The sequence below is a fragment of the Panthera tigris genome, chromosome A3, assembly GCF_018350195.1.
Source record: "Panthera tigris isolate Pti1 chromosome A3, P.tigris_Pti1_mat1.1, whole genome shotgun sequence".
NCBI classification, from domain to species: Eukaryota; Metazoa; Chordata; class Mammalia; order Carnivora; family Felidae; genus Panthera; species Panthera tigris.
The window spans coordinates 24,043,069-24,056,997 of NC_056662.1; the positions used below are offsets into that span (position 1 = coordinate 24,043,069).

At 47.4% G+C, this 13,929-nt stretch overlaps 1 protein-coding gene across 1 annotated transcript in view; it reads right to left on the reverse strand.

The window, feature by feature from the left end:
* Positions 1-13,929, reverse strand: part of MYH7B (myosin heavy chain 7B) — a 44,868-nt gene that overhangs the window by 23,659 nt on the left and 7,280 nt on the right. Inside the window, exons 4-6 of the mRNA XM_042980545.1 lie at positions 11,464-11,586; positions 1,277-1,371; positions 290-390 (exon numbers count right to left, since the gene is read on the reverse strand). Coding sequence (XP_042836479.1) covers positions 290-390; positions 1,277-1,350 — 175 coding nt within the window. The 5' untranslated portion in view covers positions 1,351-1,371; positions 11,464-11,586. The remainder of the gene's footprint in view (positions 1-289; positions 391-1,276; positions 1,372-11,463; positions 11,587-13,929) is intronic.

A 13,929-nucleotide genomic window follows, 5' to 3' on the forward strand; every position in this document is an offset into this window, starting at 1 on the left:
CCATCTCAGAGGCCTCGGGCTCCAGCCACAGACTGCCACTCTGGGAGACAGGGAATATTGTCCCATTTTACAGAGGAGCAAACCAAGGCTTGCTCACAAACATGCAGTGATGTACACAGAGTCTCAGGGAATGTACCCTTAAGGACCCCAGACTCTGAGGGAAAGGGCCAGGGCTAAAGCTTTGAAGCCACAGTTCCCCTTCAGCCGCGAGCTCAGTTTCACCCCTCTCCACTCCTGGTCTGAGTCTATAAGGGCAACACCATGGCCGTGCCCTTCTGCCTTCACTTACCATCCCACGGGACAGTGTGCACCTTCATCAGATCCTGGTAGCCCTGGCGGAGGTAGCGGGCAGACTCCCCAAGTTCACTCACATCCATCATGGCGGTGGCACTGAGAGGTGGAAGATGAGGGACTAAAAATCTTGGAGGTTCAAGGCAATCCAAGGCATCAGGCACTGGAAGATGGCTGTGACGGAGGAACTAAGGGACCCAGGGACCCCAAACAGGGGTGTGATGCAAAACCCACAAGGCCTAATACTCAGTGATTCCTCGGGGGTCCCCATCTCAGCCTCCCTGGTGAGCCCCCAACACACATACACACACACACTCAAACACCAGAGCATCCTTTCCCAGAGATAGAGAGAGACTTGTGCCCACCCATGGGTTCCTCACCCTGTGGTTCCAACCTCAGCCCTGATCACCCACCTCAGCACACGGTGAGGGCTGGGAGTTGGGCTACCCCTTTTATTGCCACCGTCAAGGTCAGCAGAGGAGAGCTATGTCAGCAATCTCCACGTGTCACAGCCCCCCCAGCCTGGCCACAGGACACAAAAGGCAAATTCCCTTTTATCTCCACCAGCACGGCCCCTGGGCTATTTTTACCTCCCATTGTCATGGGATCACAAAGGCGGAGAGAGACACTCTTACTAAGAGAGAGGGAGGTTGGGATTCAAAGACTCATGGGGCAGGGACAAAGCCGTGAGAGATCCGGGAAGACTGAGGAGCCCAGAGAGAGAGAAACTGAGTCACAAGGAGTCTGGTCCACCCAGAAAAAGGCTCACACCCCCAGAAACAAAGAGCAAGGAGACTGAGTGAGAGGAAACAACAGAGTGCCTTCTGGGACTATTTGGCACAATCCTCTTTATACACCCAGGGAAACTGAGGCCCAGAGAAAAGAAAGCACTGGCAAATCTCACAGATAAGTAGTGGCAGAGACCAGATCAAAAAGAGAAGCAGAGAGAGTAAGATATCCGTCTCCAGTACCTGCATGCTCTTACCTCCTACCTCTATCCCCATCTCCTCGGGGTCCCCTGGGGAAATTGTACATGAAGAAAACTAGACCTGTGACCATACACGTAAAGAAATGATTTGGCTGAAAAAAAGCAAAAGGAGGAAATTTAGAACAATTAGAAGGCATTCAAGATTCCCAGGAAACCAACTTCCCACTCTTAGCCCCCTCCTGCCCCCCACTCTCAACAGGGGTTCAGTGTGCTGGCACTCAGTCTGCCTGATACGGGCTTTGGAATACATCAGGGCACTTCCAGGCTGTCCTGTCCATCACCCCATTCAGGCCCTGGTGACACCACAGAAATTTATGGTCAGAGAATCAAAGGATCCTGGAACTCGAGACAGTGGACACATAGAACTACACAGGTTCAGAGCCAGGATTCCAGCCAGATGTCAGGCTGTGCCCACACAGAGAAATTCTCTGTACCATCTGGCTACCAATTCCAAATATGCATATACCTATATTCTATAAAATATATAGAAATAACTTCAAAGACCCATTTTCAACCATACATAGTTCAAAACCAGGTAAGCTGATAAAAGTAGAAGAGTGGTCCTCTGAGGGAGAGTAATGAATGGACGAGGCACAAAAGCAGCCTCTGGAATGCAGGAAACACTATGTACTGAGCAAAGAGCAGTGTGTTCACTCTGTAAAACTAATTGAGCTGTACGTTCAAGATGTACCCACTTCACTGCATGTATGTTACACAAAAACTTTGTTAAAAATGCATGGCCAAATTTGGCAATATCTATTAAAATTACAAATGCTGAGACCTTTTTAGGAATTAATCCTATAGATACTCTCCAAGTTATGAAATGATACAGCTCTCCTTTGGGTGACATTTAGATTGTCCCCAGTCTTTTTGCCATTATAATCAGGGATATAGTGAATATTGCCATACAGTCTGAGTTTCTGCAAACTAAACACACCATATTCAAGAAACAAATTACCAGCAACCCCCCTCTTTCATTCACCACTCCCTCACCTACCATCCTGACTTCTAATGTCAGATTAGTTTCCAAAATTTCTATGAATGGAATCCTACATTATGTATTCCTTTCTTCTTTTTCTCCACATTATATTTGTGAGGACATCGTTCTGTTTTGATTCTCTTCATAGAACGTAGGTTGTTTCTGGCCTGCCTCCCCACCAACTAATGGGCAAGAGCTTGGTCTATATCCCCAGCACCTTACAGAATGCCTGCACACAGCAGAAAGTCAGTAAGTGTGTGCTGAGTAAGAGCATGAACCCAACTTGATAGATAGTTTAAGATTATAGGGTTTTGTTAGGCACCTGGGTGGCTCAGTCCTTAAGTATCTGACTTCAGCTCAGGTCGCAATCTCACGGTTCATGAGTTCAAGTCCCACATTGGGTGAGCACAAGCCTCGCTTCAGGTAAAACACAAGCACCACTTCGGGTGAACCCTATTTCTCTCTCTCTCTCCCCCTCTGCCCCTCCTGACATTCTCTCTCTCTCTCTGCCCCTTGCTCATTTGCACCCCCTTTCTCTCTCCAAAAAAAAATTTTTTTTAAAGATTACAGGGTTTTGGGGCAACTGGATAGCTCAATCGGCTAAGCATCTGACTTGTTTTTGGCTCAGGTCATGATCTCACAGTTGATGGGTTCGAGCCCCACATCAGGCTCTGTGCTGACAGCTCTTCCCCATCTCTGCCCCTCCCCTGCTCACTCTGTCTCTCTCTCAAAAACAAACAAACAAACAAACAAACATCAAAGAAAAAGATTATAGGGTTTTCATCTCCTTATTTAGAGAAACCCCAAAGAGTGGGAAAAACTCTGCTTGCTGTTTGAAGATGCTCAGAAAGCAGGGCCTTCTTTCTTAGGGCCTGAGCAATAGAATTAGCCTGGAGAATTAGAACCTTTAATGAGCCTAGCCTATACCAAATATAATGTGGGTCTGAATTCTAGAATTATCTGTTCAGTGTATAAACCTGGGGCTGAGAAACCAACCAAAAGAAATGGGTCTAGAACTGTAAGTTCACTTCTACTACACAGGGCACACCTTCCTGCTGAGATGAACACACAGACAAAAATGACGAAGTGATGGGGAAACCCAAGAGGCACCTAAGAGAGGCACGAAATGCCACAATCTGCAAGGACTTAAGGCACCAACCTTAAATATATGAAGAGCTGTCCTGTAGCATACGAAACCTGTGTGACTTGTGTGTCCTCAAGAGCAGGCCAGTGGGGTGGTTACAAGGAAGCAGAGTTTGGATACATACACAGAAAAGGGTCTTTTCATACTCAGAACCCGTCAGCCATGGAAGAGGCTTCGTAGAAGAAAATGAGCCTGCTAACAGCAAGGAGGAATCAAGCAGAGGTTGCACAGGGCTTGAAGCTTTGGACTGGGCAACCTCTGAGATCTGCTCCAACTCTAGGATTCTAGGATTCTAGGATTTTAGAACCTCCGGAAGCTTCGTTTCTTCACCACCGCCCTCTCATCCCAACCAACCCACCCACTGAGTAGCCAGTGTAGACACTCCAAAGTCTTTCTTCCTCCCTTCTCTTCCCAACATTATGAGCACAGAGCCAGGACTATATGTACCTCAGTTTCGAATCCTGGCATGTTAGAATCGGTATCACTAGAACCCTGAAGTGCTACAATCCAGGGGCAAAAGACTTGAGGCAAAGATAACAAAATGTGTACAATGGTTTCTTAATTGTTCTCTGTACTTTCCTGTACCTTTTCTATTTCTCCCTGCCTGCCACCCTTTTCTCCAATTCCAGTTAAAGACAGCAGGGCATTAGGAATCAGGAGCATCAGGGCTGGAAGGGAAATCATCTCGTCCAGACCCTCTGCTTAGCTGAGGACACAGAGGCCCTGATGGGGACAGAGGGAGCCTGGGCCAGACTCCAGGATCCCACTCCTGAGGTTAGCTCTCTACCCAAGCACACGGAAACCGGCAAAGGAGAAGGCAGCTATGGTGAGGACTGGCATGAAGGCAGCTGGGTCACCTGCAGCCTGGCCTGTGGTGTGGGGTGTCCACCCTCCTCGGCTTCAGAGACTCTCTCCAGAAATCGCTCTAAGAACCACGATCTTCAAGGGACTTAATTAAGATGCTGATAGTGCTAGGAAGGACTGTCAGGAAGGGCTCAGCCTCAGGCATTCCGGCCTCAGTGCTCCCAGGCCCCAGACCGGCCTGTTGCCACCCTCAAAGACAGCAATGCTGTAAATCCCCTATTTGCATCCCCCACAGAAAAGCCAAGGAAGCTTGGGCCTGACTAGGAACAGAGTTGGGAAGGAGGAGCAGGATCTAGGGTAGAGAGTAAAGCGGTGAAAGATAGAAATAGGCAGTCTTAGGATATGGGGAGCTGGAACCAAGCCAGACACCATGGCCTCCGCGTCCCCTATTTCTCTCCATCAAAGGCCTCAGATAAGCAGTTTTGTGGGGTCCTGGAGCTCACAGCTTAGTAGCAGCCAGAACTGGAGGCAGCTGCTGAGCTGGGGCTATTGGGGGAGATTCCCATGAGCAATGAGCTGATGGGGCAAAGCCCAAAAGGGACATACTACCTCTGGCTTCTCTTCTTCTAGCCCAAAATGCCACTGGAGGAGCTGAGTATTGGAGAAAGCAAGGGCAGGTAGGGAGACAGAGAAGATAGGATTTGGGAGCCAGCCCCAACCGGAAATGTATCTGTCACCAATGCTCCTCAGTCCCTGGAAATCCTTGATAAAGACATTGAAGGACTCTGTTAAAATGCTACCTCAGCTGGGAGGATCACATAGATTCAGGTGAACATGCATCTGGTGCCTTCTATTCTGTGTCCAGGATGGGAACCCAATACTCTCTGTCCAGGAAAAGAAAGACACCCACAGGAGATGTCAGAATGGAGGGATGTGAAGGACAAGAGCAAGTCTGACACCCAGACGGACAAGGAGAGGGGCATGACAACAAGGTCCCTTCCCTCATAGAGCGGCAGTCAATGAACAAGCAGATACAGTTTCTAAGGTAATTCAAGATCGTGGCACAGGATATAAAGGCACTACGGTAATGCGGTGGAGGGTCATGGGGGTGGGGTATACAGTACTCAAGTTGGTCAAGGATGTGGGGCTCTCTGAAGAGGTGACATTCAAGGTGAAACCTGAGGGACGAGAAGGAGCCACACAAAGAGCCAGAGGAAGAACATTCTGAGCAAAAGTAGTAGTAAATACAAAAGCTGTGAGGCAGAAAATAGCATGGTGCGTTTGATGCCATCACAATGCTAGTGCCGCTGGAGCGGGAACAGGGGGAGAGTTTTATTTTTAATGTTTATTTATTTTTGAGACAGACAGAGAGAGAGTGTGTGAGCGGGGAAGGGGCAGACAGAGAGGGAGACAGAGAATCCCTAGCAGGCTCCATGCTGTCAGCACAGAGCCGGATCCAGTGCTTGAACTTACGAGTACTGAGATCATGACCTTAGTCAAAACCAAGAGGTGGATGCTTAACTGACTGAACCACCCAGGCACCCCTAGGGGGAGAGTTTTTTAAGGTTGGGTTACATAGGTAGGCATGAGCTGGATCACTGAGTCTTGTAGGATTTGAAAGGGACTCTGGACTCTATTATATAAAGAACAGCGGGAAGCTGTCAGGGCAAGAGAGTAAGTGGTCTGAGGTTTAATGATGACCATCCTGACTGCCATACAGAGAATGGACTGGAATGCTGCAGGCAGAGCAGCAAGGAGGCAGTGGTCGTCCAGGTGAGAGGAGGGCACCAAAGGCAGAGGAGAGGGGACACAGAGCATGAGCCCTAACTCCAAGGCCAGAGCAGTCACACAGGTGGAGGCTTGGCCACGGGAGGCACACAGGGAAGGGAGGCCAGGTGGAGCAGCTGGGATTAGACTGTGAACGGCCTCAGAAGCCAGATTAGGGTTTAGCGTTCTCCTGCAGGAGTTGGGGAGCCATCAAAGGCATTTGTATTTTATGTTTCTCATCAAAGAGCTCTGAGCAAGGACATTTGACAGCATGGTCAGATTTATGTGTTCACAAGATCCCGGTGGCAGCTGGTGTGGAGGATGGACTGAAGGGGCGAGACCGGTGGCAGGAAGACTTACTTAGGAGGTGGCTGCCATAACAGTCCAAAAGCAAAGCAGTGAGGCCCTAGAGGGGGGCCCTCCCCTTGGCACCCTGTGGGTGGGGGGGCCCCTGCTCATCCAAGGCTTGTCCCCCTCCTGGGGCCCTGGGCAGCTGCAGAGAGCCCGAGTGGGCCCCGGCTCTGATGCCTGAGCAGAAAATAGGATGAGGGCTGCCAAAAGGCATCAGGGGTGTTTATCCGGAGGAGAGATGCCTCAACGTGGTAAAAGGTTACTTGGTGGGAGGGGAGGTGGGGGGAGACCAGCTGTCCCCCATCCTCACAAAGGACAAACAAAGGAGGGGACTGTGGCTTCAGCTGCATCAAGAGGGAGGGAAGTTAGATACAGACTCAGCAGCACAAACTCTCCCTTTCAGAGACCCCAGGGGCCTCCTGGATCACTCCTGACTGCCCTACCTCAGACTGCCCTAGAAGAATCTGGGGTGTGGCTGCCCCAGAGAGAAATGTGCATGTGTCACCCTCCTGGAGATAAACAGATGGACAGAAAGGCCTCGATGCTGGACTGAAGTGGTCTGGACCCTAGCACAGGCTCTGGTCTGGGGCTGTGATCTGTTGTATCCTGGAGTTCAATCTTTGCCTTAGGCCCTCACTGTCTAGATAGCTCTCTCTCTGCCTCTGCCCACACTCCCAACCAGTCTCTGTGTTTTTAGCATGAGGTGGGAGTCTCTTGTATCTCTCATGGGTCTTGGTCCTTCTTTGTCACCCTGTCGTTCTTTGCCCTCTGAAACTCTGTATTTCTTTGTCTTGACCTCTGACTCAGTCTCTCGAGAGCTGGGCTGGACTGGGCCAACCTCCCACCCCCAGTGGGCCCTCACTGGTAGAGTGCCCCCATGTAGACAATGCTCGGGCCCAATGCCCAGGCTGGAACAGGTGACAGCAGCTGTGGATCTATCTATAGCTCCCTTGCCCTTCAATTGTTCCCAACTTCAAACAATGGCTGGGCCCTGGATTATAGACACCCCCCACCAGACTTGCTGAAATGGATCCTAGGGGGCAGGGGATGAGAATCACGAGGCCCACATCGTGATCTCTTGTAAGTATCTATCTCTGTGTGGACCTCCATGTTCCACTTATAGCTCTGGGCTAGAAGGCCTTTCAGCTCAGAGGCTGTGTGAGTAAACGATCAGTGGATAAGGGAGAAAAGTGTGTGCAAACAGCAGGCCTGTACTTGGACATGTGGGTGTGTGTGACGTGTGTTTCCCTCTTCTTGCTTTGGTTGACAGACACGTGTGGACACTGGGGTGCCAGTTCCGTGAGGGCAAAGACCTAATCTTTTTTATTCTCTGCTGTATCCCAGCCTGAACCTGGCCATGGTGAGTGTTCAATGTACATTTCTTATTTTTTTTAATATTTTTTTTTTGAGAGAAAGAGAGAGCACGTGCGCACACGTGAGAGCAGGGGAGGGAGAGAGGGAGAAAGAGAATCCTAAATAGGCTGCACGCCCAAGGCAGAGCCAGATCTCAAAACTGTGAGATCATGACCTGAACCGAAATCAAAAGTTGGACACTTAACTGACTGAGCCACCCAGGCGTCTCTCAATATACATTTCTTACCTTGGCCCTTAGGGAGAGTAAGGGGGTGCTATGTAGTGACAGGGCTCAAGCATGAGAGGCAGTATAGGGTAGTGATGAAGAACACCTTAAAGTCAGACTGCCCGGGATTGAATCCTGGCTCTGCCAATTACCAGCTCTGAAGTCTTGGGAAATTATTTAACCTCTGAACAATGGAAAATTGTAAAAAAGACCTACCACAACACAGGATTCTGATGAACATTATATGAGTTATAACATCTGAAGTGCTTAGTTACAATAGTGCATGCCAGAGTAAAGACTCAGTAAATTACTGTTCTTTACAACATATATCATTAAGTGAAAAAAGCAAGGGGCAGAAGAATGGATGGGATGTGCTATCGCTCATGCAAAAATGGGGGGATAGAAGAGTCACGTATTTACGTGCCTACCTATGGAGGGACCACCTTTGCTGGTAAGAGCGGTGGCCTCTGGAGAGAGGAATAGGCAGCTGAGGGCTAGGGAAGGGAGGGAGGCTGATTTTCTTCTTGCTTACCCTTTTATACTTTTGAATTTTGAATCATGGGTATATATTATCTAGTTCTTAAGGATTCGCTAAATGAATAAGATTCACTTCCAACATGATCCTTGAAAAAGCAAGCTCCTATTCTATGCCAATGGGGAAGGCCTGGTGAGGGCCAGTCCTCAGGGTGTGGGCTCATTGACCTCAGCCCTGGGTCTGAGTCTATGGGTCACCCTCTTTCCTCCAGCCCAATAGCAGGCAAGACACATCCATGCAAAACCATCCCAGAGCAAATGGTAAGCCAGAAGGGAGGCTTTCCAGTTTCTAGGCCAAGCAGCAGCAGAGGTGGCAGGGGCGGTAGAAACAGGCTCCTGCCCTCTTCCCTGGCCCCAGACCCCAACTCTTCAGCCCAAGCTATTCTTAGAGGCTAGATAATGCCAGCAGTTGCTGCTGCTCATATTAGCCTCCAGAACCACTAGCACTGACAGGCCCAGTGCTACCTGCACCCCCTGGTGTGCTGGCCTCTCTGCCAGGTGTGGGCATCCTGCTGCTCTATCCTCTGCACTGCAGAGGCCACACATATTCCGGCCACCACAGGTAGGTGAGGGGACTGGGTAGTAGTCTCCCGCAAGACTCCCCTTGCCAGGCAGCTGGGTGGAACAGAAAGGGTCAGAGTGAGGGGTATCATCGTGCTGATAGATATTCTGGCCCAACCACAGGTTCCAAACTATGCTTAGAATATGAATGGGTCTATGGACACAGGCTAGACAGAAGAGCTGGGGTGAAGGGAGGGCAGAAATAATAGCATGGAGGGGGCCTGTGTACAGAGGAGGGAAAAAGCCAAAAATAGGTCTAGGGAGGAGATGGCAGAAGAGGGTCTGATAGCACTGGCTCTAGAGCAGACTGTCCAGGTCTGTATTCTACTTGCTATGTGACCTTGAGCAGGTCTCTTTTCCTCCTGGAGCTTCAATTTCCATTGTAAAATGGGCATAACCTTATTTCATTTGGTTGTAAAGCAGTCAATTATATAATGTATATAAAGAGCTTAGCCTCTGACTGCCATACATAAGCACATATGTTTGGTGATTTTATCATTAGCTCCATAAGGGCAGTGATGTTTCTTTTTTTCAGCTTTGCACCTGCAGGCACTAGACTGGCACACATTAGGAATGCCTCTTCAAGTCCTTGCTCTGCTACTTACAAGCTAAGTGACCTTGAGCAAGTTACTTAACCTCTCTGAGCCTTGGGTTCCTTCTCTGCAAAATGGATATATAAAGAATACCTCCCTTATAAATGTTGCTGAGAGAAATAAAGAAACCAAAGTGCTTATCCCAAAGTAAGAGGTCAGCAATGTGAACACATGATCCCTGTGAGTACATGTATGTTGGGGTAGTCTAGTGGAGGAGCCTTGGGTCTCCCATTCTGGGGACAGAATTTGAAGCAGTGTTCAGGGCAGCCAACATTCTGGAAGAGATATCCTAGTGGGCCTACCAGGTGGAAACAAAGTCCCAGAATCTTGTAAGACCACAGCCATACTACCCCCCAAATCCTATGCCACAGTCCAGGCCCTCCCTAGGATCTCAGGATCAGAACAGGTTTATCTCAGCCAGGGTCAACTTCCCATTTAGTTGAGTATAACAAACACTCTCTGATGCCCCCCAGATTGGGACTGGTTCTGGTCTTGTTCCCAAGGTCCAGGAGTCTGTCTAGTAGAGGAGATAGTCATGGAGGAGGCACAGAGAGTTCGTAACAATTGATACAGGACATCCCAGGGGAGGGGCAACCTGGTGGAGTAGAGAATGAAGAAGGAACATCTGTCCTTCTCAGAAGACCAAACAGAGGTGGAGTGGGAGGAGTGGGAGTGGCTTGTGGCTCTGCCCTTGCCCTTATGATAGTGGTGTCAGTTCAGGAGGTGAAGGACAGAGAGACTCAAAGAATTAAGCTCAGAAACCAACCCAATGGGTCTACCCTGGGTCTCTTGAAGTGTTTAGGGTGACCCTGCACTCCTCCACATCTCAGGGAATACTGCCCACCTCTCTGTGGAGCTGGACTTTGCTAACTTAAGGGCAAAAAGCCTCCTTGCACATAGCCCTCGGGATTTTTTTTAAGTTTATTTATTTCTTTGGAGGGGGGGGCATATGCACATGCAAGTGGGGGAGAGGCAGAGAGAAAGAATCCCAAGCAAGCTCCGCACTGACCTGAGCCGAGATCAAGAATCAGATGCTTAACCAACTGAGCCGCCCAGGCGCCCTAGCCCTCAGGATTTTTTATGTGGGTTGAGAATGCTGTCTTACAAATATCTCTATTGTCCTGCCAATACTTTGGGCCTTAAATTTCATTTTTTAATTGAAATTTCTTTTAGGTAATTACATATTCACAATTATAAGAAACAATACAGAGAGATCACCTGTATTGACATTGATACTATCCCCCAAGTTCATTCAAGTTTTCCCAGTTTTACATATACATGTGTGTATGTGTGTGTGTGTATTAAGTTCTATACAATTTTATCACCTGTATATGTTCACAGATCCACCACTACAGTTAATATTCTGAAGAGTTCCAACAACAAGACACCCTCCTCCTTCCCATCCTTAACCCATCCAAAATTAACCTCCAATCTGTTCTCCATTTCTAAAATTGTCAATTCAGGGGTGCCTGGGTGGCTCAGTTGGTTAAGAGTCCGACTTTGGCGTAGGTCATGATCTCACGGTTACCGAGTTCAAGCCCTGTGTCAGGCTCTGTGCTGACAGCTCAGAGCCTGGAGTCTGTTTCAGATTCTGTGTCTCCCTCTCTCTCTCTCTGCCCTTCCTTCATTCATGCTCTCTCTCTCTCTCTCTCAAAAATAAATGAACATTAAAAAAATTTTTTTTACTTGTCAATTAAAAAATGTTACATAAATGAAATCATACAGTATGTAACTTTTTAAGATTCACTTTGTTCACTCAGCATAATTCCCTGGAGATTAATCCAAGTTGTTGCCTACATCAATGATGTGTTCCTTTCTGTTACTGAGTAGTATTCCATATTATGGATGTGCCACAGTTTGTTAAAATCTTACCTGTTGAAGGATACCTGGACAGCCCTCAGTCTGAGGTGCTATCTTATCACCTGCATCCTAGGAGGCCAGGGTCACCCACATCCTCCAAATTCTTGTTCCATCTGTCCAGGGACTTCTTGAGACCTGGAAATGGGCAGATCCCACTCTGCACCCCAGCAGCCAGCTCAGGAGTTGGCACAGAAGAGGTGCCCATGAGTGCCTGCTAAATGGGCCGTGTCCACTGGGCTGGGGGCACCTGCCTCTCAAGAACCATCTTTTCCAGGGGGCCTCTCACTCTGCTCCCTGTTGCCCTTTCCACACCAGGCCCAGTGGATTTCATAACTCATGTTTCTCACCCACCCAGGCCTGGAAAAGCCTCTTCTTTCTTTGATCTCTTGGGTTTAGCTGAGCCAAGCGAATGATATAGCACAGTGCTTACAAGTTCTGGAGTCAGACTGAGTGAAAACCCTCAGTTACTCTGTCTCTTTGAGTTACCCTGTTTGTCATCTGTAAAGCAGGAATACTAATAGCACCTACTCCGTTGGAATTAAGTGAGATAATACTCATAAAAAAGGCACAATGCCTCACACATAAGTGTTTAATAAATGATCATTGCTATTCTTTTTCTTATTATCCTTTTCATCATTCCCAAACTCAGTAGAATAAACAAGAGAAATACATACCACCAATATCAAGACTATGAGAAGGTTAAAAAAAAAAAAAAAAAGGTCATTCCTAGACTATGGGACCCCATTCTGATCCTTCTCTCTTTCCAGCTCCTTTTCTTCTTGGTGAAATGGAAGGGCAGGACTACAGCCTCCCCCTGGAGAGAGGCTCCCATTACTGGTGTCAAGGTGACAATTGCCTTCTCCCATTTATAGGGTTGTCAGTCTCACCCAACACTTCCTAGCTCCAGAGTCTCCCTATAACAGCCAGCACAGTGTAGGCCCAGAGCCCTGCCATCATCTAGCCACAAGCAGGGTCACAGGGTCATCTCCTCAAAGAGCTGCCTCTATTCTGCTTTTGTGTGCACCTGCCTATCCAACCATTCAAATATTTACTGAAAAAGAAACTTTGCTATTAATCTGGGAAACTCCAACAAAGTGTCACTTCACACCCACTAGACTGGCAAAAACAAAAAAGCCTGACAATACTGAGTCTTACTGAGGATACAATTCTAATACAACAAGGGCAATTCTAATACATTTGCTGGCAAGAGTGCAAATTTATAAAACCACTTAAAAGAGATATTTGGCATTATCTAGGAAATCTGAATATGCTCATGACCTTCAACACACTGCACAAGGAGGCACATTTTAGATGGTTTATCATTTGTAACAGCAAAATACTAGAGACAACCCAAGAGACCATTCACAGAAGGAAAGGTAAATAAAGTGTGGTTTTTATGCAGCAAACCTATACAGCAGTGAAAACAAATGAACTAGTTACCCTGATCAAACGGATGACTCTCCCAACATAAGGCTGAAGTGACAGCAAGCTGCATGAGAATGTAAACAATGTTACCATTTAAAGTCCAAAAAACAAAAAATTGTATCAAATAATGTTTAGAAACACACACCTAGTAAAAGGATTAAAAATGCATAGGACCTACCTCACACCATATACAAAAACGAACTAACAATGAATCAATGACCTACATGTAAGAGTGAAAACTATAAAACTCTAAGAAGACATAGGTACAAATCTTCACGATTTTGGATTAGGCAATGGTTTCTTAGATATGATACTCAAAGCACAAGCACCAAAGGAAAAACAGATAAACTGGACTTCCTCAAAATGAAAAACATTTGTACTTCAAAGGACACTGTCAAGGGGCATCTGGGTGGCTCAGTCTGACTCTTAATTTCAGCTCAGGTCATGATCTGAGGGTTGTGGAATTAAGCCCGGTGTTGGGCTCCATGCTGAGTGTGGAGCCTTCTTGGGATTCTCTCTCTCCCCCACCTGTCCCTCTCCCCCGCTTGTGCACTCTCTCAAATTAAAAAAGAAAAAAAAAAAAAAAAAGGGACACTATCAACAAATCAAAAAGACAATCCAGAGAATGGGAGAAACTACTTGCAAATCATGTATCTGATCAGGGTCTAAGATCCAGAATATATGAAGAATTCTTATAACTCAACAATAAAAAGACAAATAACTGAAATTAAAAATGCACCCTCTCTTTTATTAAGTGAAAGAGAAACTGAGTCAAAAAGCAGTCTAGGAGGGGTACTTGTGTGGCTCAGGTGGTTAAGCATCTTGATTTCAGCTCAGGTCATGATCTTGCAGTTTGTGGGTTCGAGCCCCACATCGGGCTCCATGCTCTCAGCAAAGAGCCTGCTTGGGATTCTCTCTCTCCCTCTCTCTCTCTCTGCCCCTCCTCTGCTCATGGTCCCTCTCTCTCTTTCTCTCTCTCTCTCTCAAAATAAATAAATAAACTTAAAAAAAAGTAATTTAGGAGTAGAATGGTGGTTGCCTAGGACTGGTTGG